This window comes from Muntiacus reevesi, chromosome 1 (assembly GCF_963930625.1).
Source record: "Muntiacus reevesi chromosome 1, mMunRee1.1, whole genome shotgun sequence".
Taxonomy (NCBI): Eukaryota; Metazoa; Chordata; class Mammalia; order Artiodactyla; family Cervidae; genus Muntiacus; species Muntiacus reevesi.
Window position 1 is genome coordinate 181,852,055 of NC_089249.1, and position 26,524 is coordinate 181,878,578.

At 55.6% G+C, this 26,524-nt stretch overlaps 2 protein-coding genes across 3 annotated transcripts; both read right to left on the reverse strand.

Moving 5' to 3' along the window:
- Positions 1-1,026: 1,026 nt before the first annotated feature.
- On the reverse strand, positions 1,027-11,616 carry IBA57 (iron-sulfur cluster assembly factor IBA57). 2 transcript variants are annotated; one of them, XM_065917291.1, is made up of 3 exons: positions 11,164-11,616; positions 2,829-3,172; positions 1,027-2,398 (listed from the first exon to the last, which is right to left on the reverse strand). In XM_065917291.1, exons 1-3 carry the CDS (start codon positions 11,502-11,504, stop codon positions 2,007-2,009), a joined length of 1,077 nt encoding a protein of 358 aa, XP_065773363.1. In that variant the 5' UTR covers positions 11,505-11,616; the 3' UTR covers positions 1,027-2,006. The 2 variants fall into 2 exon arrangements, with proteins under 2 accessions (XP_065773363.1, XP_065773364.1); XM_065917292.1 differs by lacking the exon at positions 11,164-11,616 and adding an exon at positions 10,795-10,949.
- Positions 11,617-18,247: 6,631 nt separating this feature from the next.
- Positions 18,248-20,397, reverse strand: GJC2 (gap junction protein gamma 2). The gene has a single exon (XM_065931340.1). The coding sequence runs from the start codon at positions 20,383-20,385 to the stop codon at positions 19,099-19,101; it is 1,287 nt and encodes a 428-aa protein (XP_065787412.1). The 5' UTR covers positions 20,386-20,397; the 3' UTR covers positions 18,248-19,098.
- Between the last annotated feature and the right edge of the window lie 6,127 nt (positions 20,398-26,524).

Sequence of the window (26,524 nt, forward strand, 5' to 3'; positions counted from 1 at the left end):
TCTGCAAATGAAGCCACTGACAAGGGATTAATCTCCAAAACATAAAAACAGCCCATGCAGCCCAATATGAAGAAAAACAAACAACCCCATCAAAAAAGACATACAGATGGCCAAAAAGCACACGAAAAGATGCTCAGCATCACTAATTATCAGAGAAAAGGAAATCAAAACTACAAGAAGGTATCATCTTACACTGGTCAGAATGGCTCTCACCAAAAAAATCTATCAACAGTAGGGCGAGAGAGGGAACCTGCCTACACTGTCGGTGGGAATGTAAACTGGTACAACCATTATGGAGAAGAGTGTGGGGGTTCCTTAAAAAACTAAAAACAGAGCTCCCATATGATCCTGAAATCCTACTCCTGGGCATATATCCAGAGAAAACCGTAACTTGAAATGATACATGTCCCTCAATGTCCACCGCAACACTACTTTATAATTGCCAGGACACAGAAGCAACCTAAATGTACCTCAACAGAAGAATGGATAAAGATGCTATACGTATATATGATGGAGTACTACTCAGCCATAAAAAAGAATGAAATAATGCCATCTGCAGCAACAGGGATGGGCCTAGAGACTGTCATACTGAGCGAAGTGAGTCAGACAGAGAAAGACAAATATCATATGACATAGATTATACATCAAATCTAAAATAAATGGCACAAATGAACTTATTTACAAAACAGAAATAGAGTCACAGACGTAGAAAACAAACCTGTGATTACCAGTGGGGGAGAAGGGGGTGCAGATAAATTGGGAAGTTGGGATTGACATAAACACGCCAGTATATATAAAAGACACAACTAACAAGGATCTACTGTATAGCACAGGGAAGTCTACTCAACACTACATAATGACCTATATGGGAAAAACAATCTGAAAAAGAATTGGGTACATGAAGAACTGATTCACCTCGCTGTACAGTAGAAATTAATGTAACGCTGTAAACCAACAACACTCCAATAAACATTTACAATAAATAAATACACTTAAGAAAGAAAGAAGCCAGAGTTCCACATGGGCTGATTGTGGGTCATACTTTAATAGCCACTCTGGGGCATCAGGTGGGACACCCTGTACCCACGAGACTCACATTGCAGTGGGAAAATGAAAGTCAGTGGTTTAAAACGGGGAAGTAAGTCACCCTCTTACTATGAAGAAGTGACTGCATCAGAAAACAGCAGCAAGTACAGCAAACAAAAGCTCTTCTCTGCACCCTGGGCACCGCCGTCCCGAGGCAGCCACTCCCTCCCCTGAGCTCAGGAGGGCTCTGGAGGGGAGGACAGGACTGCCCACGCCACCGCGGGGCCAAAGCTGCAGAGATGTGGTATAAACGGCACTGGGGCTCCCCCAGCTGGTGCCACTGAGCACACAGGTATGCTTGGGAGGACTCAGGTGGGTGGGAGCAATGCCTGTGCCTCTACGCACTGACGCGGCCATTCCACCTGGCCCACAGGATTCCTACCTTCAGGCATGCCCCCGGTCAGCATGGTAAGACAATTCCCAGAGCCCACTTGCCCCTTCAGCCACCCCAGACACTAAGAAGCTCCCTTCCCAAGCCTGCCCAAGCAGGCTCAGATGGGTGTGGGCAGCCTGGAAGCATCCTGGAGCATTCTGTCTTTGGTTGATGGATGAACCACCTCCAGATCAATATGGTTCAGAATTTCATCCAGGGTCTGGTGGAAGCTCAGGACACAGGCAGGCGCAGGGCTCACTTCTACCCACCCTCGGTCCTCAGGAGGGTTCCTGATGCTCCAGCCATAAAGCTTCCAGGAAGGAACAGCCACCCTGGGCATAGGACGGTCCCCAGGAAGCATGATAGGCTGGGAACACCCGGGCTGCATGCAGGAGCATCTCCTGCCATGTCAGTAGCTTTGGGAGGCCCACAAATGCTTGGGGACCCTCCCAGGGTGTGTTGTTTCAACTGGGTCACCCAAGAAAGCGGGGGTTGGCTACAGGGTGCAGTAGATGAGCCCCGTACAGGAGCGCAGGGGCATCCGAGGCTACTTGGTGGCTGTGGGCCACCAGTCTGGCACAGACGCAGTGAGGGCCACAAGGCCACTCTCAGAGGTTCTGATATGGAGAGGACCCTTAATCTTCTCAGACCGCAACAGGGCCAGCCCCACGTCCCCCAGCCCTGCCCTGTACTTGCCGGCTGCCTGCCCTGCCTCGGTGAGCACAGGGGCGCCGGGGGCAATGCCGCCACCAGGAACGGCACCTGAGAACTGTACTGGGAAGAGGCGCTTTCGGATAACACCCATGTGGTGGGTGCGAGCTGTCAGCTCCTGGCCAATGTAGCAGCCCTTGGTGAAGCTGATGCCGTTCATGAAGGCCAGGTTGGACTCCAGGGGCAGCGCTACTCCTGGGGGCAGGTCATGGACACCCTCGGGAACACCTGCAGAGGTGGGGAGAGGCTTGGTGAGGTCTGAGGTGTCCTCTGGAGCTGGGGGCTCAACCCAGGGTGGCCAGGGGTACTGGCCTGTAGGAGTCCCACCATCTGACCCCCACAGTCTTCTGGGTCCCTCCTAGGCCCCCTGCCATCTTTGTCCCTCCGCATCCTCCAGGTCCCAACTCCGGCCCCTGCTCTGGTTTCTGGGTGAGCATCTTGGTCTGGTCCTCAATACTGCCCACTAGAGAAGGTCCTACCCCTGACCCCAGAGCTCTGCTCTATCCCGACTCCTCCCAGTGCCTGGACTCACCATGCAGTTTTCCCAGGGCTCCGGGTCACACCTCCTGTCCCCTCCCATCCCACCCTGCCCCTCCTCCCTGTCCATCATCAGCCCCCCAAACCTAACCTCTCCCCAGGTCCAACCCCATGTGCATACCTTGCTTGTACCGGTGCCGGTGATAATCCTGGAGGTCCCCAAGTCGGCCCCCGGGCACCAGGGCTGAACCCTCATCCTGGGAGAGGAGCCGCCAGCCCATGCAGGCAGTCCGGGGATCACGGGTGAGGATGGCAGCACATTCGGCCTTCTTCCGCAGCGGCACCGCCCCGCCAGCGTCCCCCGGGTCTCGGGGCAGCACGGCCCACACGCGCAGCTCAGGGCACGGCTCCACCGTAACCTTCCGCCGGATCTTGTGCAGCGAGAGGTGCGTCTGCAGCGCATCGCACGCTGAGCTATCGCACTCCAGGAGGAAGGTGGGCTGCTCACCGGGGCGCTCAGGGAGCCTGCGGGGAGAGGCGGGGGTGGCAGGCACACCGAGGAAGTGCCTGTGCCGCCCAATTGCACCCGCCCCCTCGGACCAGCTGGCGCTACTGCCCAGCACCCCTCCCCACCCAGGGAGGGAGCCACAGGAAACAGTCCGGCCGGGGGAGGACAGGCCTTGGCCCGACAGGTGCGAAGCAGGGCCTTGGGACCACAGTGGTGTCCGGTGGCCAGGGTGAGGTGAACAAGCACAGACGGCCACACCGAAGTCAGAATCTGCTGCCTCCAGCCCTGAGAAGCACCGAGACGCCAAGGATCCTCAGTCAGGGCACACTGCAGATTTCAGGAGGGGTGCTGGCAGGCAGCCGGTGGAGGTGAGGAGCCTGGTGAGGCCACACTCAGCCCATGCCCACTTCCCACCTCCCCCAGGGAAGCCCTGCAACCTGATCAGGGTTCCAGAGCCTTCCTAACTCCCAGTCCAGGCAGCCCACATCCAGTGGAATGACCCCAGATCCTGGTGTCACTGAAGAATGGATGGTGGGGCCCTTATGAACAGAAGAGCACAGACAGGCCAGCGCAAGGTCAGATGTGATGGAGGGGCCCTAAGTGGAGATGTCTAAGGGCCCAGAGGAGTACATGGCTAGAGTCCTGATTACAGATGTGGCTTGAGCAAGGACCCACAGCTGCATGGCAGCTGAGACAGAGAAATGGGTAAAACCTTCAGGAGCATGTATCAAAAAGAAAGGCCATCAGCTTGGACCCATCAGCTATGCCTCTGACCCTCTCCCCAGGCACGAAAGGGTTAAGTGCTACCCTGGAGAAGTTAATCACCAGCCAAGGAAAGAGCTACAGAAGCTTGCCTGGGGTGGTGGAGGGGAGGGATTTGCCTGGTGGTCCAGTGGTTAAGAAGCTGCCCTCAAATGCAGGGGGCTCAACTTCGACCCCTGGTTGGGGAACTAAGATCGCCACAACTACTGAGCCTGCAGGCCTCAACTAGAGAGACGCCCACGCTCTGTGACAAAGAGCCCAAGCACCCTAAGAAAAGATCCTGCGTGCCACAACTAACGCCCAACACAGCCAAAACAATAGAAACAAACAAAGAAAATATTTTTAAAACAAACAGAATTAAAATTTCTCTGTTTTTGGCTGTGCTGGGTCTCTGTTGCTGTGCATGGGCTTTCTCTAGTTGCGGCGAGTGGAGGCTACTCTGGTTGCGGTGATGGCTTCTCACGTGGAGCACAAGCTCTAGGCGTGTGGGCTTCAGTGGCTGCAGGCGCACGGGCTTAGCTGCTCCGTGACATGTGGACTCTTCAGGGACCTGGGAATCAAACCCATGTCCCCTGCACTAGCAGGCAGATTTCTTATCCACTGTGCCACCAGAGAATTCCTAAAACAAAATTTCTTTTTTAAAAAAAGCAGCTTGCTTAGTGCCCTGATTTCTGTGGCTTCACCCTACAGCACAAACCCTGTCAGGTCCACACACATAACTATCAGCCAAGGGCCAAGTAAGTACAGGAACAAGCATGTGAAGAAAGTGGAAAAGAGTAAGCTGCCACAGCAAGTCAGGTTATCACCTCACCCGCCAAACAGTCCTCAAAGAAGGTCAAAATGAGATCAGCTGGGGGCTGGGAAAACGATCATTTACAGATAGAATTAAATTACCAGAAAAAAGAGAAGAGTTCAAAGGTGCTGCCCCAGATAACCACATGGAAAGAAGTTCAAAGTCACTTATCACGACACAAAGACAAGTTAAAACCACAAGATACCACAGCACAACTATCAGAATGGCTAAAATAAAAACAGTCAAGGCAGCGAGGATACAGAAAAGACAGATCATTCAACCTTGCTGGTGGGAATGTAGATGGGATACACATTCCAGAAAATAGTTTGCAGTTCTTTATAAGACTAAACATGCAGCGACCACACAATCTAGTCATTGCACTCCTGGGCATTTATCCTAGAAAACATCCCAGGTGTTTACATAAAACCTGGGCATGAACATTAGAAGCAGTTTTCCTCTTAACAGTCAAGAAATGAAACCAAAATATCCTTCAGTGGGTGAACGGTTAAACAAACCATGGTCCAGTCCCTTGGTGGAATACTACTAAGGAAAAGGAAGAGACTATCGATGAATCCAAAGGGCATCGAGGTGAGTGAAACCTAATCTCAAAAGACTCTGTTAGTGTGACAGCCCTGAAATGACAGGATTATAAAGATGGAGAGTGAGCAGGGCAGTGGCTGTCGGGGTGAGGGGCTGAGAAAAGCAGTGTGCCCCAGAGGGCAGAAACGAGCCTGATGGTGACGGAAGAGCTCGGTCTTCATCGAAGATGCCCAGGTCTACGTGTGTGATCAAATCAGAGCTGCATGCAAGCGAGCACGTGGAAACCTGGAAGAACCTGAGTGCGCCCTGGGGCTGGCCCATCCCCCCCCACCCCCGAATATGACCCTGGACTATCGGAGGCAAGATGTTGCCACTGAGGGAACTGGGTGAGGGTATATGAGACCTCCCTGGTCATTTTTTTGTGGCTTCCTTTAAATCTATCATTATTTCAAAATAAAAAGTTGAAAAAGGAGCTGCCTCTCCTGGCATGGGTCCATGCCAGGGAGAAGGGAAAGGGTAGTCAGTTAGTCTTCATGAAAAGCCTTTACTCGGTTCATATCAATGTATGACAAAACCCACTGAAAAATTAAAAATTTTAAAAAAAATTAAAAAAAAAAAAAAGAAAAGCCTTTACTAGGTTTTTTAACCATGTGTAGGTATGTTTCTATTTTTTAAGTCTCTGATAAAGGAAGCAGACAGAAACAACATGAAATACTGGCAAGAGGAAGAAATGGGCATAGGTGGACAGAAGGTGAGGCCACAGGGGCAAAGTAAACCCCAGGAGGAGGAGGGAGAGAAGCAGGTAGAACCATGCCCAAGGAGGGCAAAGGCCCAGCAGGGGCAGGGCCTAGGCAGGGCTGGTTAAGGGGCCACCGGGGCGCCAGGGTGGTCAGGCCCCAGGCCGACGCCCCATCTCACTCACAGGGTCAGCGTTCCACGGGTTCAAGAGAAGCAGGGTGGAGAGCGGACAGGTTCTGTGCTCAGGCATCTTTCTTCTGAGCTACCTGTGCAAATGGCCTTGTGCCGTTGAGCCCCTCAGGGCCAGCAAAGCTGCAAAGTACCGCTGTGCCCCACCACCCCAAATCAGACCGTCTGCTGCCCCTGCTGCAGCTAAGTAATGGGGGGACAGGTCAGCAGGGGAAGTGATGTGCGGTGAGCCTCTGCTCAGCCGGCACAGGCCAGATTTGGGCTGGAACATTCTCTGTGGGGCCATCTTAGGCACTGCTGGGCACTGAGAGCAGCCCTGGGCCCAGCCCACTCAGTGCCAGGAACAGCCACCCTGAGTGTAGATACCCCCAGACACTGCGAAGTGGCCCTGAGTAGGGCTGCCAGATAAAATACATGATGCTCATTCAAATGTGCATTTCAGAAAAAAATTCATCTTTGAATAATCTCTTTAGTGTAAGTATTCCCCAAACACTGCATAGGTCATCCCCCCAAAAGTCACCCGTGTCTGTCTGAGATGTACCTCAGCATCCCGCAGTTTTCCGTGCCCAGTCCGGCAGCCCATCCTGGGGGCACAACCACAGCAGCCGGAAGAGGAGGCTGAGAGCACCCGCAGCCTCACCAGCCAGCCTGGCGGGTGGAACCTGGATGAAGAGGTACGCTAGCCCCACGTCCCACCCTCCCTCTGCCAGGCACACATGGAGAACACTGCTGAGAAACCAGCCGCGCCCAGGCTCAGCACAGTCCCGCTGAGACAGCACCGGGGAACGGCCTGCAGGGAGACAAGCGAGCAGCAGACCTCAGCAGCCAGCCTACCGAAGTGGCCCCTAGAGGCATGACTGGGTCCCCCAAAGCCAAGCAGCCCAGCCCACAAAACCTGCAGGACTCCTCTAACAGCCAGTACTTAACAAACACGTGGTCAGGATGAGGAAAGACCTCAAAACACAAAGCCCCAGCTGAGCCGATGAGTCAAGCCACAACTGGGAGAAAAGGTCTGAAAAGTCACATCTGACAAAGGACTGTCACTCAGAACATACACAACCACTGAAAACTCAACAATAAAGAGACAGTCTGATTAAAAATAGGCCAAAAATCTGGACATCTCCCCAAAGAAAACATACAGGTGGCAAAGAGCATACGAAATGATGTTACATGTCATTTGTCATCAGGAAGAAGAAATTAAAAGAAGCCCCACTGTATACCTATCAGGATGATCAAAATTCAGAACACTGACACCACCCAAGGCTGGTGAGGATATGGAGAAATGGGAACGGTTTGCTTATTGTTGGCGGGAATGCAAAATGATACTGCCACTTTGGAAGACACTTTGGTGGTTTCTTATAAAACTACACATAATCTTACCTTACAGTCTAACAATCACATTCCCTGATATTTACCTAAAGAAGTTGAAAACTAACCTCTACACAGAAAACCTGCACACAGATGTTTATAGCACCTTTATTCATAATCACAACAATCTGGAAGCAACAGCAAGTCCTTCAATAGATGAATGGATATATAAACTGGTACATGCAAACAACAGAGTATTAGTCAACACTAAAAGAAATGAGCTATTAAGCCCTGAAAAGACATGGAGGAAACTTAAATGTATATTACTAAGTGAAAGAAGTCAGTCTGAAAAGGCAGCATACTCTGTGATCCCAACTATGTGACACTCTGGAAAAAGGGAGACTATGGAGACAGTTTCTGATCCAAAAAGATCCTTTCAGAGGTGGTGAGGAGTCACGAGGGTGAATGGGTAAAGCATAAAGGACAGTTAGGGACAATGAAGCCACTCTGTATGATATTACAGTGGTACACACATGTTATAAAATACTCGTCCAATTTCATAGAAAGCCCAGCACCAAGAGTGAACCCTAATGTGAACTAAGGACTCTGGGTAATTTTGATGTCAATATAGGCTCATCAATTGTAACTGCTGTACTACTTTGAAGGAAGAGGCTGATAATGGTGGAGGTTATGCATGTGTGGGAGCAAAGATTATATGAGAAATCTCTGCCTTCTCAATTTTTCTATTAACCTAAAACTGCTCTAAAAAGTCTTTCCTTTTTTATTTTTGGCTGCACCACATGGCTTGCATTATCTCAACTCACCAACCAGGGACTGAAGCCAGGCCGTGACAGTGAAAGCCTGGAATCCTAACCACCAGGCCACCAGGATACTCCCTTAAAGAGTCTACTTTAAAAACCAAAACCTAAAGTTTTGTCTGAGAGATGGTGCTACTTTCAGGAAACAAGATCAGGGTGCACTGAGGAAGGAACAGCTCAAGGATGGGAAACTAGAAGCATGACAGTTGCAATGAAAAATTCCAGGGCGTTCCCTGCTGGTCTAAGTGGTTAGGATTCCGGACCTGCACTGCTGTGGTCCAGGTTCAGTCCCTGGTCATGGAACTGAGATCCCACAATCCGCACAGCACAGCCAAAAAGGAAGAAAAAGAAAAACTGGAGACAGGATACAGAGAAAATGCCAGGCAAAGCAACCATAAAGAAAGCAGGAAGGCCGCAGGCTTCCAGGCAGGACACCAGTTGCCAGCGTGTCCCCTTCCCTCAGAGAGCAGACCTCAGTGCAATCAGATGTAGGCAAACAGTCAAGAGCAACCAGGAGGGGAAGGGGCACATCTCAGGAACAACAGCAGGCGTCAGACCCGAGACATATGCCAGTAGAAACATCAGGGTCGGGCGGGAGGCCAAAAGGCTCAGCACCCCATGCCCCAGCGCGGAACTGAGAGAGAGGAATCTGGGCATGGTTCACCCAGCCCCCAGGCCCAAGAGCAGCCATCTGAGGGGGAGTTCTCATGTCTCCCCTCCTCCAACTGCTCACAAGCGGGGCCACTAATTCAGGCTGTCTCTCTCTGATGGAATGAGGACCCCAACCCACCCATTGGAGTTGCACGCCCCACAAAGGACTGAGCTGGAATCTCAGAAGAGCAACCAGGGTCAGGGGACATCATCACGGTGGACTCCGATTCCCTCAGCACAGATAGCAAGTGGCACACCAACACCCCACTCTCAGGAGTGAACAGAAAGAAAAGCAAAGTCCTCCACAGTGCAGATCACAGCACGCACAGTGCCTAGAGAAAACTGCCACGTGCATGCCTGCTGACAAGAACTGATGGCCCAGCAGCTAAGCAATAACACGCCAAACCAGAGGAAAAAATTTAAAGATTAAAAAAAAAACACTAGAAACAGAAAAATAAATATTTTTTACACTGTAGAGTGACTTATCAGGATATAACTTCATTATAGGAAGAATCCAAAGGCAGAAAGATACAAAGGCAGACTAGAGACTCAAGGAAGAAAATTTAAGGACCAAAACATCATTACAACACTGATAAATTAAAAACTGAAATGACCATTATAGGGGGTACTGAATGTTACAGACATGGAGGGCTTAAGATAATCAAAGAATCTAGTTTTTAAAAGAGGTTAAGCAACTACTGGGAAGATAATAATTACATAAAACAGATAATGACAATGGTATTTCTGAAAGAGGGGACACAGAGCAGGGCCCACAGGTGTATTCTGTAAAAGACCAGACTGAAAATAATTTAGATGTGAGGCCACACAATCTCTACCACATTATTACATTATTAATTATACTTTTACCATTGGAAAGCAAAAGTAGCCACAGAGTATATAAACAAATGGGCATGTAGCACTGCAGTCAAACTTTATTTACAGATACAGAGAGTTGGATCTGCCCAAGGGTCATAGTTTACTGATCCCTGTTCCAGAGTCACAGAGCTCACCAAGCGCCTAGCAACATGACATGAAAGAAGACCCAAAATACAACACATCATCATGACACTTCAAGGCATCAGGATGAAGATGAGCCCCTATGAGAATCCAGAGAAAAACCAGTCACACACAAAGGCTCAGAAATCAAACAACACTAGGCTTCTTGACAACAATGCTAGCAGCTGCAAAACAGGTTGTGGTTTCAACGTTTTCTGGGACAATTTTCAGCGGAGTTTTAAGACCACCCAAGTTATTGGGTATGGAGAAGGAAATGGCAATCCACTCCCGTATTCTTGCCTTGAGAATCCTATGGACAGAGGAGTCCATGGGGTCACAGAGAGTCCGACACGACTGACTTGACTGACTCACACACACACACAAGTTACGGAGTCCGCTTAGGTATCCTACCTCTCAAGAATCCACTAAAGAATGTACTCTACCAGCAGGCAAGAAGTACTTAGGAAGCATGCAGACAAAAACCCACAACAGAAGAGGGACAGGCGAGTTTTCCGGGCGGCCTCAGGCAGAACAACAGCCTGGAACTGCGTTAAGAAGTTCTAGAGAAACCAAGTCTGAGAAAGCTAAGGAAGTGAAAACGGAAAGCTCTACAGGACACCAAACGCTAATACCACTGAATACGGAGAGATCTGGGAGAGAAATGCGTGGACACTAGAGAACTCAGGAAGCAATGGTACAAGCCAGTGGCACGGAGGTTGCTCCCTGCAGTGTGGCTGCTTTTCTGTGCAGTGGGTTTGAGCGTGAGCAGAGGCCAGGCCTAAGTGCTCCCATCCCTCGGAGCTGGCTCCAGCCCACCTACGGCTGCCTTCCCCCTGGCACTCACCCCTCTGCCCGCTGTGCGGGTCTCCCAGTGCCCTACCCTGGGCGCTCCTTCCATCCTCAGGTGCCCTCTCTTGGGGGCTCACCTCGGCCCACCCTGTGCACAGATTCCCAGATGTCCCTTCCCCTGGACGCCCTGTCGTTCATGTCCTTTCCTGGATGTCCGTCCCGAGCTAGTGGTAGTCTTCCCCTAGGTACCCCGCCTCTGGATGTCGTTAGTTCTGCCTTCTGTCCGTCCCTCCCCAGTGTCTGCCTCTCCCCTGGGGGCCCACCATAGCAGCCCACCCACCAAGTCCTCTCAGGCCCGCTCCCGGGTGCCCTTTCCCTGGGGGATACCGCGAGCCCAGGGGCCAGTCCTGCAAAACGCTCTCACCCGTAGAGAATGACGTCATAGAGAGTGCGTCCCTGCACGTTGAGAAAGTGGGCGTAGCCCGCTCGGGCCGAAGTTGACGCCTCGCCAACCGCAGGACCCGGAAGCGGCAGCTCATTGGTCAGCAGACCTAGGAGAAAGGGCACCGAGTCCGGCCCGCGCACGCGCACTAGGGCACGCTCGCCCAGCAGGAAGCAGGCCCATGTTGCGCCGCTAGTGGAGTCAGCGCCCTGACAGCAGCCACTGTGAGCCAGGTGGCGCCTCGGGGCCGCGCGCAGCCGCCAGCTCCAGGCCGGGCCGCCGCACCCTGGAGCCGCACCCCTGAGCAGTGCCGCGGCCGCCATCTTGGGGAGGAGTGAGGCGACCCGCGCAGCAGCTCGGGCGGGCGGGCGGCCGGACGCGCGGGGCGTGTGGGGGGGGCCGGGAAGCGGTGCGCGCGGGCGCCACAGCGGCCCCTGGCTGCCGACGGGCGGGGCGTGCGCGGGGCGGGGTGTGCACGAGCATGCGCGGGCTGGGGCCACAGCGGCCCCTGGTGGCGGGCTTGCGTTCCCTGCCGGAGAGGCCAGGGTGAAGGTGGGCGGGGCGTGCGCCCGGGCGAGGCCTCGGGCTGTCGGCCGCACACCCATCTTAGGCTGACTTCTGCTCCTGCAAGTTGCCCTGCCCCTCAATTCTCAGAGATGTTTCCACTTGCTTTATCGTGTTGAGACGCGCATAACCTGAACTTTACTATCTTGGCCATTTTGGGGTGCACATTTCTGAGCCATTGAGTATGTTCACACCGTTTTGCAGTCATCCCCATTATCCAGAATTTTCTCATCTTCCCAGACCAAAACTCCGCCCCATCAAATGAATACCCCTGTCTCCCTCCCCAGACCCTGGGAATGCCTGTCCAGTCTGTCTCTATGAACCTGACACCTCTGGGAAACTCATGGAAGTGGAGTCATGCAGTATTTGTCTTTTGTGACAGGCTCATATCTACCAAGTTCCTCCATGATGTAGCGTGTGTCAGCCTTTGTAAAGGCTGAGTGATAGTGTATATACACACACACAACATCTGGATTATCCATTCACTCATCGATGGGACATTTATGTTGCTTCCAACACACACGGACTTCTTAGGTTGCTCAGACAGTAAAGAATCTGCCTGCGATGCAGGAGACCTGGGTCGGGAACATTCCCTAGAGAAGGGAATGGCAAACCCTCTCCAGTATTCTTGCTGAAGAATTTCATGGACTGAGGAGCCTGGCAGGCTAACGTCCCTGGGGTCTCAAAGACTCGGACACCTCTGAGCAACTAAGACACACACTCTTGCACACACCATGAACACAGGTGTGCAACTCTACTTTCAGTTCCTTTAGTTATTGTGTAGAACTCACACTCCTGTGTATCCTATACTCTGGCACTGTCCTTCACTTCTGACACTTCTGATCACTAAATGTGGCGGGGCGGGGGGAGTTCCCCACATGACACAATTTTCTGATACCAGCTATGTGTTTTATACTTTAATTCAATTTTTAATCCATCTACCTGGAGATAACATCAGATCCCATTAGACTGTGCGTGCACACATGCACACAGACACATTCACATTTTCCCACCCCTTGCCTTCAGATGCCAGTCAAAGTCCAAGTTGCACCTGTGCTTCTGATCAGCCAGCTATAGATCAGAAGTTCCAAAAAGGCCCCTCCTTGAGCTCAATTATGTTGCCAGAGTGGCTCACAGAACTCAAAGAAACTGTTTTCTTACCAGATTACTGATTTATTATAAAAGAATATAACTCAGGAACAGTCAGATGGAAGAGATGCAAAGGAAAAGGTATGTGGGAAGGGATATGGAACTTCTCTGCCCTCTGAGCACAACCCACTCTCCCTAAATCTCCATGTGTTCCCCAACCAAGAAGCTCTCTAAACCCAGTCCTTTTGGGGTTTTATGGAGGCTTCATTACAGAGAGATGAGTGATCAAATTATCAGCCATTGGCTGTTGATTCACCTGCAGCCCCTCACACCTCCCCAGACGTTGGTGTGGGGCTGAAAGCTCTAACCTCTAATTGCAAGGTTGGTTCTCCTGACAACCAGCCCCCATCCTTAGGTGCTTTTCAAATTACCTCATTAACATAAAGGAGCTCCCTAGGGTTTCCCAGGCCCTTGATCCCCTCCCAGCCGGCTTCCTGGTTGTGACCAGTGAGGTCTGGAATGTGATTTCACTGGCCTTTCATGGAAAAGGTCGTGCTCTGCTGAGCCTGTGTTCCAAGGGTGACCTAGCACCTCCCTGCCAACCCTGTTGAGGGCAGGGAGGAAACCACTCGAGGACAACATGGGGTGGGGGGTGCATTCCTCCAGCCTCACGTCACCCCATCCCTTGGCCAGCAGAAAACATGCTTCCCACCAGCACGACCCGCAGGAAGGGCCAGCAGTCTGACCCCGAGCCACCTGGAACCTTAGCTGACCTTCCCAATCCAGGGCAAGCTCCGCCCACTTGGTTGAGCAGGGCCGCTGCTGCCATCAGGAACTGTTTAAATGCGATTTAACTCAAATGAAGTCAAGTGAAACTTAGCTCCTTACTGCATGGGCCACACTGAAATACCCAGAGCCACACTCAGCTGGTGGCTGCCTCTGTGAACAGAGCAGGCACCTCCCACTATTCTAGAGTCTCCCAGCCAGCACTGCTCCAGGCTCCCTCCAGGAAGCCTTTCCAGGGCTCTGCAGCAGCCTGGCCAGTCTGGCAGCAGGGACACCTGCACGTAGGCACTGCCTGGCTACTCCTCCTCTGGTCCTCTCTCTGCAGCTTCTCGTGCCTACAAGTCTGGGTGGAGGGAACTGGAACTGGCCTCAGGGTGCCCTCAGAGAACCCCACTCACTGGCCTGGGTCCAGCTGGGGGCTTAGGTTGCTGCTGGATCCCATGCACAGCCTCCTCCCTCTGAGGCCACAGGTCCTGGAGCTGTCGGATGGGTGAGGATCTAAGTGCTAAAAAATAAGCAGCCCTGGGGGTCCCAGACCCTGTTTCCCAGCTAGTGCCAGCCAGGGGTGGTTTCCTGTTATTCTCTCCTCATGGTCTCCTCCCTTCCCAAAGTCAGAAGAAGGAAGCTGCCCCCATTCTGGTTACCCCCTTCCCTGCAACGCTGCATGGGCTCCCTGAGCAGCCGGTGAGTTGGCTCCAGCCGTGGAAACGGATGAGAATGAGACAAGGTCATTCTGCCTGATCCTGCTCCAGCCACTTTCCTGGCCTGTCCCTGCCCCTGTGCAGACGTGGGTGGGCCCCACACAGCCTGAGGACCCCAATAGGCAGTGAAGCAGGGTTGGGATGACCTAGGCTCCACACACCAGCCTGCTCCAGAGCAAAGAAGATGAGGGATGAGCTCTCCATCCTCATGGCCATCCAGGCACCGAGAGGCACTATTTTTTTAAGTAGTTAAGTGAGCATTAAGTGTCAAGTTTAGTGGTTGGGCTCCACCTCTGAGAATCTTAAATACTATGTCCTAGGTAGGAGATGGACATCCTGTTAAAATACTGGAGTGAGCCCATGATATCATGGTTATGACTGTCCAGAACATCAAGAAATTGGGGTATGACGCTGAGATGGCTAGTGACTTCAATTGGGAGGACATGATTAAATCCTAAGGCACCCCCATCAGAAGCTCACAAAACATACAGGACCGCAGTGGTGCACCCAGGCCCCTAAGTTCCTGAGACAGGAGGCCTATGCCTTAGGATCCCTTCTGTGGTGATTGAGCTTTTAGTTTGACATCCACCTTCTAATGCGGGTTGCACTGCATCTCCCCAAATTCACATCTTGGAGCCCTAATTCCCAGGACCTGAGAATGGTGCTGTGTTTGGAGATGGGACCTTTAAAGAGGTGGTTAAGGTAAAATGAGGTCCCTGGGGTGCACCTTAATCCAATAGACTAGTGTCCTTGTAAGAAGAGGAAATGAGAGCAGACACATGGAGAGAGGACCGGGTGAGGCCCCGGGGAGGAGACAGCTGCCTACACACCAAGGAGAGGGCCCAGGTACCGACACTCTGGTCTCGGGCTTCCGGTTTTCAGTACCGTGAGAAGGAAATGTCTGTTGTTTGAGCACCCAGTCGATGGTATTACACAGACTGAGCTGACTGAGATACTTTGCAGAGTAGTGCCTCCATCTGCAGCTTTCCTCACAGCTGGTATGCTCTTGATAATCTTTGGCTGATGGGCTGTGTATTACTTGAAGTTCTCCAGAGAAACCAACTCCATGGACGTGGGTTTGGGTGGACTCCGGGAGTTGGTGATGGACAGGGAGGCCTGGCGTGCTGTGGTTCATGGGGTCGCAAAGAGTCAGACACGACTGAGTGACTGAACTGAACTGAACTCTAAAGAAGCAGAACCAATTCAATATACACAGAGGAAGAGACTATAAGGAATTGGCTGACTCAACTGTGGAGGCCAAGAAGTCCCCATATCTGCCATCTACAAGCTAGAGACTCAGGAGAGCCCGTGGTGCAGACCCAGTCTGAATCTGAGTCTGAAGACGAGACCAGTATGCTAGCACAAGCCATCAGGCGCGAGCTCTCTCTCACCCTGCCTTTTTGTTCCTCTCAGGCCTTCACCTGACTGGACGAGGCCCACCCTCACTGAGGCCCATCTGCAGATCCAGAATCACCCTCATAGACATACCCAGGATCATGCTTGTCCTGGACACCCCAGGACCTAGTCAAACTGACATAAACGTGAGCCTCACTGGCGGTCTGGAGGCTGAAACACTTCTTTGGGAACCTATCTTTGCCCTTAAGGGAGCAAAGATTGGATAAGGGCCACCCACACCAGGGAGGAGGGTCTGTTTTATCAAAGTCCACGGATTGTTGATGTTAATTTCATCTAAAAACACACGTTCACCCCAACATCTAGACTGGTGTTGGACCAACACACTGCACACAGACTCACAGGCTGAGCCCACCTGACTTCCGTGTCACAGGCATGCAGCAAACAGACTTCCCAGCAGCCCCTGGGCAGACTCCTCCTCCTGGTGACCCAAAAGCCTCAAACTGCATCTGAACCAGTTAGGAGTGGGAGGACTGAGATGATGGACACCGGACAGGCTACACGGTATAGGGGGAATTGTGGACTGATACCAGAACTGTGGCAAAAGAAGGGGGCAGTGTCTACACAGGCCCTGAGCTCACACGTGGTGGGGGGCTGTGCTGAGCTTCACATCTGGCTAGGGGGCTTGCAGAAACTATTCCACGTGCCCTTACAGTGTGACACTGGCCCATTGAGACCGATCCTGCAGGCCTATGACTCCTGTGATGTGAAGTGACTTCAGGGATGGTGATAAGAGTCAGTTGGCCATTGCTGGGCAACTATGCTCTAAGGAGGTCCAAACCACATCAAGGGACCCCAACATGGATCCCCAGCTCATTGAGTGAGGAAATCTTTAAGCCAGCCCTGGCCCCACCAGGCAGTCCAGGCTGCAACTACACCAGGGAATCAACTTGACTTAGAGAGGGTGAGATTCTGATGTTACTTTATTCAGGAAGGGCCCAGAGAATGAGGTCCTGACCCCTTGAGCATGACCTAAAGCTCCCTCTCTGTGGGTGGGAGGAGGCTCCCCTGGACACTGTCACAATGAAATCAAGAATGTTCTTCCCAAACACAAACCTGCCCAGGTCTCTCTGTCTGCTGACATAAGGCTTCTTTTCAGGCAGATGCTGAGTGCTCATGCCCCACTTTCCACCCCTCATGGGACCCTGTCACCATCAAGGGTGCATCACAGCCTTGAGATGTGGGAGCACTGACCTTCAGGATTGAACCAACCTCTGAGCCCTGCTGGAAGTGGACACCTGCCTTCCTCACCAGCCCTCTCCAGATACTAGGGTGGCTCTGAACCCTGAAGTCTCCCACCATTCCCCACCTGGAATGGCCACTCATCTCCCTGAGGTCCTGAGGTCCTGCAGGGCCTCCACTGGCTGCAGGATGCTGTCTGCAGGGAGGCTGTGGAGGGGCCACGGCAAGGCTGTTCACCCACAATGGTGCCTTGCAGATGTCCTTCACCAGCTGTGCTGCTCACTGCCTCCAGTCACCCTGATAGCAGCCAGACATGGCTGGACGGCATGTTCCCCACCACAGAGACGCCGTCTTCCTCGTGACCACTGTGTAACAAGCCCAAATCCAGGGCTGCCAGATCCATAGACTTGCCTCTCTTGGAGAGGTAGATGGTGAATCCCTGCTCTGGATCTGGGTTCACTTTCCCTCTGAGGCTCTGCTTCCAGCACGGACATCTGGGACTTCATGGGGTTGGGGCTTACCTGGGGCCAAGGCTCACTTGGCACCTCGGACCAGCCAGTCAGACCCCACAAGGGAAAGAGACTCAGTCTGCATTTGGCATCTGACCAGAGGCAGGCTAGACTGGGGTTCATCTGGGCTTGGAGATTGGCCCTGGGACCCCAGAGAGGGTTTGCAGTCTGAGGGAACCTCTCAGGGTCTGCCATGGCCTGGAGGGAGACTGGGAGACAGCAGGGGTCACTGAAGTCTAGACCAAGGTGGCTCCTTGCTAGCAGCAGCTGTTTTCCCTACTGTGCTCACTGTTGCTCCCCACAAAAGCTACCACTGCAGGTTTTGGCCAGCATCTGGATAATGCCAGGGCCAGAGACAGGACTGCCCCTCTGTCCTTTGAGCTACCACCTTGGGCTCTAAGCATGCACGCCTGGCTGTTCTTTGTTCTTCTTCAGCCGCATCCCTCTCATCTGGGCCAAGCCTGTTGCCTGGCACAGAGTGGTACCCGAGCGTTCCAGGGGGCTGCAGGGGCTCAACCTGGGCATTGCTCCCTGGATGGTCCCTAAAGAGTGGTTTCCTCTCCCACTCATCCTCAAGTTGAGCCATGTGTCCCTAGGCCAGTGGTGGACATGTACACACAGTAATATGTGTGTACTCAGACACATGCACACACCACACCCCACATGCATACAAGCACACACACACATACACGTGTGGTTGTAAACAAAAGTTAGTTTTATTTCACTCCCTTTGTTTTGGAGGCTGTGTCTGAGTTGGAGAGGGGGCTGGAGGGAAGAGGCTGTGGCAGGAGCTTCAGAGTCCCTTCCCTCAGTGTGGCCAAAGTCATAGCCCCTGACCACCACCCTGTTGGTCTGAGTGGCAAGGGAGGCCAGTGTCTTTTCGGAATTTCAAGTATGTGCCCAAGGAAGGGGCCATGCCAGGCCAGCACAGAGCTGGAGAGGGCATGGTGCCATCCACCCCAGCCCATGCAAGGCCTTAGCCCCAGGTCTGTCTGGGCGGGAAGCAGGGTGCAGTTCCACCTGCACTCAAGGCAGCTCATATTTGGGACCTGGTGGGGGTGAGGCATGAAGCAGTGCCGACCAGCACTGGCTGCAGTCTCTGACCACCGTGCTGTTTTTCCTTCTATGCCATGAAGACCTGGCATTGCCTCTAACTCTCCAAGAACCAGAGCATGGACTAGAAGAGTGTGGGTACTAGGGAAAGAACCCCATTTGCTAGGCAGGGAGTGGGAATAAGCAGAGAACCCCTCAACACCCAAGCCAGGCACCCTTGGGCAGTCATGCCCTGGCTTCTGCAGGGAAGCAGAACTGGAGTGGGTGGAGGTCCTGCCTGGGGCCCCCTTGTCCTGAGGGGGCCAGCTGAGTGGCTCTGGGAGGCGGGCAATGCCCCAGCCACAATCCTATCCCCCATCAGGGCTTATGGGTCAGAGGTGGGGACCCTTCTTGGTTCCCAGGCTGCCCACCCTACCCTGGAGGAACACAGGGCTCAGGCAGGAAGGGGTGATGATGCAGAGAAGGTCAGTGCCCTGTACCCCTCCGGAGGAGGTGAGCAGCCAGCTGAGGAAGAGGAGGACAGGTTGTGCTCTGCACCTTAGGTGGTGTCCAGCCCCTCCCTAGAGCCCCCTGCCTCCGCCCTGGGGAGAGGGAAGATGCAGAGCAGCCAAGGGGAGGCCTCAGATCCACACGGTGGTCTTACCCTCCCTGCTGCTGCTCCCACTGCCCTTCTCTGAGCCCATCCTGGGTTTGATCCCCTGCCGACCCTGGCCCCCCACAGTGCCCCCTGATGTGGCACTGCCCGAACCCGAGGCAGGGGCGCCAGCCTTCGGGGGCCCCCGGGTGTTCACTGGGAGGCCCGGGCCGGGTGGACTGTCGAGGTCCCCAAGTGCCCGCCGGTCCTGCAGCGCCTGCAGGGCCAGGCTGGCCAGGTCCTGGTCCTGGGTGCGTGCGCGCTCAGCCGTGCGAACCACCAGGCTATAGTCAGGCGGACAGGCCAGGCCTGAGGGCGCAGCGGGCAGAGCGCAGGGAGGCGGGCGGGGCATGGCGCCGGGGGAGGCGGGCAGTGGGCGGCGGCCGCGCACGGCGTCTTGCGCGCTGCCGAGACCCAGGTGCGCCATCTCACAGAGGTTGAGCAGCAGACAGAGGCAGCTGACCACGTACATGACCAGCAGGAAGACGGTCTTCTCAGTGGGCCGTGACACGAAGCAGTCAACCACGTGGGGACAGGGCTGGCGGCTACACGCGAAGAAGGGCCGCACCTCGAAGCCGTACAGAAGGTACTGTCCCACCAGGAAGGCCACCTCGAAGGCGGCCCGCGCCACCAGCTGGGCCACGTACACGCGCATCAGGCCCTCGCGCTGGATGCGCCGCCGCCCGTCATGCTGGCCCGCGGGACCCGGGGCCGCAGCCACCTTGGCGTCCCCTCCTGCGCCCTTGGCCGCCCCCGTGTCCTCGGCCTCGTCCTCCTCACCCAGGCCCTCGGCCACTCCCGGGTCTTCGTCCTCTTCGCCCAGGCCCAGCATGGGTTCCTCCTCGCCCAGGTCGGCGGGCTCGGGCCAGCCCGGGTGCGGCGGTGGGGGCAACGGCAGGGGCGCGCGGGTCGCGCGCCGGCCGGGGCGGCGGCGAGAGCGACGGCGCTCATCCTGGGAGGCGCGGGCCAGGCGGTGCACAGCGTAACCCAGGTACATGACGGAGGGCGTGGAGATGACCACAATCTGGAAGACCCAGAAGCGCACGTGCGACAGGGGTGCGAAGGCGTCGTAGCAGACGTTGTCGCAGCCTGGCTGCCGCGTGTTGCACGTGAACTTGGTCTGCTCGTCGGAGTAGATGGACTCGCCGCCCACGGCGGTGAGCACGATGCGGAAGACCACCAGCACCGTGAGCCACACCTTCCCCACGAACGTGGAGTGGTTGTGGATCTCTTCCAGCAGCCGCGTCAGGAAGCTCCAGCTCATGTTGGTCATAGGGGCGGGGGATAAGACCTGCAGGTCACCAGCAGGAGCTCAACCCTGGGCAAGGACAATGGGGGCAAGGGCTGATGGGGTGTGTAGCGGGGTGGACAGTAGCACCCAGAGCCCTTCCAGGAGTACCACTCTCACCCCAAGACCTGACCCTGCCCTAGGATGGCTACAGGGAGAGGCTGGGGCCTCTGCAGCCAGAGGACAGACCCTACAAGGACAGACGCTGGGCCACCTTGCTGAGCACATGCCCTGGCTGCTCCAAGACCTGGCCCCAGGCCTCTGTGGCCTGGAGCAGGGCCAGTCCCTCCCGCCCGCCCCCACCCTGCAGGAAAGTGGGACCCTGGGCAAGACATGCGCAGCCCCCAGCCTGTGGGGACCCCACCCCAGGCCCTGAGAGCAACAGGGAGTCCATCAGGTGAGCTGCCTCAATAGGGGCAGCCAGAGAGCAGAGCAGCGTCACTGAAGTGTCTGGGCCTCAGCTCAGGTGCCTGCTCCCACCTGCTGCACCCCGGTTCCTGGAGTCCTGTCTCCAGTGTGCCAGGGGTCCACCAGGGGTTGAGCCCCCACTCCACAGCCACTCCAGTCCCCACCAGCCCGCAGTTCCCCAGCCCCAAGTCCCAGTGGCCCTCCTTCAGCCTCCGGCGTCCTACTGCTTCCCCATCACACCCCGATCCCATCCACCTCCAGACCCAGTGGCTCTGTCAGCCTCCAGCCCCCAGTTCCAGAACTCCCAACAGCACCCCCTCCCAGCTCCCACCGCATCCTGAACAGGATGTTCACTCAGGATCATGCCATGCTCCCCCCACCCCCACTGGTTCAACTGCGCCAGGGACTAGTGCCCACCCTCCAGGCTGTGACTCCTCCTTATTGCAGCATGCCCGCATCCTCTGCACAGCCTGGCTGAGGGCAGAGGTAAGCCCGGGTGTCTGTTCAAGGTGGCGCCATGTGCAGCAAGGCCCTCAAACACCATGAAGCACATGCACAACTACACCCAGGCACCTGAGACACTCAGACAACACTGTGGCCACTGGCCAGGCCCCGGACCAGTGCTCCTGTTAGATCAGCTACCCCTGAAGGGACCTGTGCCTAGAAGGGGCTCAGTGGGCAGGAGCGCACACCCCTGTACCCCCGTGCCTCTGGGGAGGGGGCTGAAGCCTCCTAACACCCACCCTCCTTCCTTCACACCAGTACCTGCTCCTGTGCAGTTTTGGGGCCGAAGACCCCTGATGCTTTTGGCCCCCTCTTTCTGGAACAGGCCTGGGAAGCAGAGTGTGGAATGGAACAGCAGGGGCATTCAGGGCTCCCGGCCCTCTTTATTGAGCTGGGTCCTCTCCCGGAGTAAGGGGTGGGAGCAGGAAGAGAGGGCAGCCGGGATTCCTGGGGAAGTGACCCTATTTCCTTACATCTGTGTGCAACGCCCCTCTCAGAGCCACACACATGCAAACACTCACAGGTATACAAGTGCGTATATATGCATATACACAGTCACATGAGCACTGCACTTGTGTATAGGCACACACTCACAGGTACACAGACTGGCACATGCCCAGCTCTCCAGGCCATGTTTCATATACCTCTGCCTCAAGAAGGAACGACCCCCACGAAGGTCTTGCTGAACTCAGCTGGACGTTCTTCCTCAGCTTGAACCTCAGCCCTCTTGCAGGACCTGACCCCATCCCTGATCTCAACAGTCCCACATCACAGGAGGCTGGGGCCCACAGCCCTGCCGTGCAGGAACCCAGAAAAGGGACAGCAGAGCAGTCCCGACTTTTCTCCCCTCCAAGATGGATGCCAGTGGAGAAACGGGAGGGAAGGTGGTGGTGCCAGGATGATCCCAACCCCCCATGTGTGGTATTTAACAACTGATTCTTGGTGGAAGAGCCGTGGTGTAGTGTTCACCGATTCCTGTGGTGTAAGCGCTCCCACAAGGCCCGTGAACAATGCCAGGAGACGTGCACCGGGTCGGGGGTGGGGGGGATTGTTCCCGAGACCAGCTCTAGCATGGCACTGGGTGGACCCTGCCCTGGGGTGTGGAGGATGGCACTTTGCCCCAGGGGGGCTGACCCGGGTGCAGTTAGAGCCTCCCCAGAGAGGAGCCATGCGGAGAAAAGAGGATGCAAGCCTTGCGGGAGGAAACCTCTGCCTTCCCCCAGTGCCAGTGGGGGAGCTCAGGCAAGCTCTGGGTGTGTGGCAGAGGCTCTGGCTCTTTAGATCCAGGGTCCCATGTCTGTGTCACACACACAGTCACAGCAGGATCTTCCTGTGATCAGGGGGCTGATGCTGACCAGCTCTGGGCACCACCTTCAGTGCCATGCCCTGGGGGTTCCCCAAATCCAGACTTCTAGTGCCAGCTGCCGCCTCCACATAGGCACACGGATGCCAGTAGGCACAGCAAATCCCAGAAGACCAGACCCCAAAATTTCCTTCCAGATTGACTTCCATCTCAGGTGGGCTTATGTTGGACAGCTCTCTGCCCCACACTCTGTCTGCTTCATCAGGAAAGATGCTGCTCAGACCCGCCAGGCCCTGCAGCCTCTTGGGCCTACCTCGCCTCCGCTGGGCACCTTCAGAAGCCTATCGACCTGTGCTCCTGCGACTCCTCCCGACTTTGGAGTAAAACGCCAAGCGTACCTGGCCCCAGCGCACCAGCAACCCCCTTGCGCTCCCCCACACGGGGCAACCACCCCTGCTCAGGCTTCTGCTACTACTCATCCCGGCCAGGCCCACGCCCCGCCCACAGCCCACCCCTTGCCCAGCCCCTCCACCCTCTGAGGCCAACCCATGACCCAGCCGCTGGGTGCTGTGCTCCTGGGCACTTGGACCGAACCACGGGCGAATGGGGAGCAGGCCCAGGCTCTCACTGTGTGGGGGTCAGAGACAAGTGAGAGGAGCAGGCTGGAATGTTCCACACGGTCATGGCTCAGCATTGGCTATGTGGGTCTGAATTCACCTTCAGCTCAGTATGGACAAGAATAGACACGTGCATATACACTATGCCTGTCAGGCCTATATGGAGAAACACCCCACAGCGATGAACACACCTTGGTCCCACTCTCCAATAAAGGAAACTGGGCTAGTGCAGAGACAGCTGGTTGCAGGGCAGCAGCAGGAAACGAGCCTGAAGCATCTCTTGGTATCAGAGGACGGAAGTGCTAACACACACACACACACTCACACATACACACTAATGGAGGCGAGTCAAAGGGACACAACGTGGGCGCTGAGGGAAGCAGAGCCCAGTGTCTGAAACCAGGTCAATTTGGCCAATGAAGTAAAGTACTGTTAGAGACTGGTTTACAGATTATAGCCCAAGGTAAAAAAATATGAGTCCCAAGTGATACAAATGATACAATAACTATGTAAATGGGGGAGCAGGGAACTCTAAATATTCGTGCAGCCTCTGTGGCCTCCAGGAGGGCGTTCCTCCAGAGAGCAGAGCAGGGAGGAAAGGAGTGGTGCCTGACAGGCATCAGGCTGTGACTGGGACCCCCACCCAAAGTGAGAAGCCCAGCTGAGAGCACAGAGCTCGCTGCCCCAGAGGCCTTCTTCCCAAACCCTCACCACAGAAAATCATGAGAGATATTGAGACAAGTTCCAGGAGGTGTTTTACAAACTACCTGACCTTCAAAATCCCAAGGGCATCAGACACTAAGGAAGTCTGAGGAAGTCACCCACAGCAGGGGCCAAAGAGACATGGGGACAGTCACCCCTCAGGGGACCTCAGGAGCACACAGGTGGAAAGTGAGGCGCCTTTGGTTAATGGCGACGCATCAATGCTGGCCCCGACTGTGACAAGCGTGCCACGGGGGCACCGGGTTTTGGGGCCAAACGAGACCACCCATGGTCTTGTCAGTTTCTCTGTAAACCACAGGTGTAAAATAAGAAACCTATTTAAAGGGGCTTCCCACCCCATCACTACAAGCTCCTTCTCCCTATCTTTTCCCATCTGGAACGTATTTCTCTGGGTCTGGAGGCTTCACGTACAGTGCGGGGACTTTCACCAGTGACCAGTACTGGGGCTGTGGGGTACAAGGACCCCAACACAGAGCTGGAGAAGTGGGAGGCAAGGGCCAGGCCCACAGATGCCTGGTGCTAACGGGAGGAAGCAGCCAGCGGGGGCTTAGCCCTGGCTGGGCCAGCAGGACAGGTGTACGAGGGGGTGGGGGCAAGTGTGGATGGGGGCCGGGCCCAGGAGGGGGCAGTGGAGGGTGGAGTTGGGGGGCGAGGGGTGACTGGGCGGTGAGCAGGGCACACGCTGGTGCTTCCTGTGAAGGGGCCTGGGGTCATCTTCACCCAGAGCTGCCTGAGGCACCCTACTGCGAGGAGGGCGGGAGGCGCACACTGTGGGCTCCAGGGCATCAGGATGACCTGTGCTGGGGTGAGCTGGGCCCTCTGCCCCTGGCTCTGGCACCAACAGAACAGCTTCTGCAGAGGTGGGCAGCTGGGCACTCTCCCCTTCAAGCCCCTTCCACTCCTGGCTATGAAGGAAGGCCCTGAGGGGCTGGTCAGTGACCGAGACCCAGAGGTGCCCAGGGCCGCCTCCTGCAGCACAGTGAGGCCTGGCCTGCCCCGCCACGTCCCGCCCACCCCGGCCTAGCTTCCTCCATGTGCCTTCCCCCTCGCCCTGCGGGCAGGCTTCCTCTGCCTGAGGGGGTGCTACCGGGGTGCTCGGCTCACCGAGAGGACTGGTGGGACCCTTCCCTGGGAATCGCAGCACTTCAGGTAGCGTCTTCCCCTTTCTGGGGACTCCTGGCTGCAGCGGACACTGGTGATCCCTGCTTGACATATGAGCACCTTCAAAAGGCCCAAGGTGGACTCAACCCCAGGAGACTGCGGTCTTCATAAAGGACCAGGGCCTGTTGTGGAAACCCACCTCTGCGGGCCTCCAAGGCTAGGGTCTCCCTCCTGCTGCGTGCCCACCTGCCCACCCCAGTACCCTGGCGGGGACAGTTCTGAGTGAGGCTACAGCGTCTCCTGCTGCTCGGGCCCTGAGGCCGCATGCCCAGAGGGATTTCTCCCTGCCTACACTGGCACCAAGCCCCCAAGACTGCTCTCCCCACCGCCTGGCCTCAGACGCTCAGATCTCCCCTTGTCAGCTCTGTGACACTTCTGCAGGTTGTCCTCCACACCCCTGCCCGCTCTGGGGCCCTGTCCTAGATGCCCTGGTCATGTCCTACCTGGACCGCCCGGCCAGTGAGGTGTAGACCTCCCCCACCTCAGGTGCCCAGCGCCCAGGCATGGGGCCCCTCTGCCACATTCACCTGCCCCCAGCTACCCCAGTGTACCCCACAGCCCCCACACCAGTTAGTGGCCAGGCGCCCCTTCCCGCCGCCCACCCCGTTTCCCTTCCTGCAGGCACCCCGAGGTGGGGTCCCAGGAAGCCCAGGGCTCTCAGAACAAAACCCATATCCTCATGGGTCCTGAGGGATGACTACCTGACCTGCTCCTGCCCAATCCAGAGCTGACCAGTTCTGCAGGCCCTCCTCTCACACATGGATACACACACTTACACATGCATCTGCACGCTCATCCTTCATCCTCACTCTCTCTCACACACGCATGCACACCGCCTTCTGCCCTGTACCCCCTCCAGCGGCCTTCCTCTGGGACATGAGGCTTCCCCCCCACTGCGTGCTCAGAAGGAAGGAGCTCTGCCACAGCACCGGGTCTGCTGAGGAACCAGGGCCGCCTCTGTTCCATCCTAGCCTGGAAGCTGGGAAGCGAGGGGCTTCCTGCAGGGGTGGAGGGTATGGTGGGGACAAGCCTGGGGAGTGAGTCACGGCGGAGGAGCAGGAGCGGCTGGGACCGCTCCTGCCACAGGGGAGCCCGGGCCACAGAACGCTGGGCTTTGGCAGAGGGAGGTGTCAGGAGGAGCAAGGGCGGGAGGCTGAAGCAGGACCCCTGCCTGAGCTCAGGGCCCCTCAAGGACCTCCCCAGGCACTGCTGGCCAAGAGCAGGATGCTGCGCCCCTCAGACCCCATGGGGTGTCCCCCTGTCCACTCCTCCTAGCCACCTACGCTGGTGCTGCCCCAAAATGCCACAGTAAAGCCAATGCACCCCGCACCCTGCCGTCTTTCAGTCTGTGGCAGCGTCTCTTTTCCTGCCCTGCATACCCCCGTCCTGCCCTGATGCCTGCTCCCCC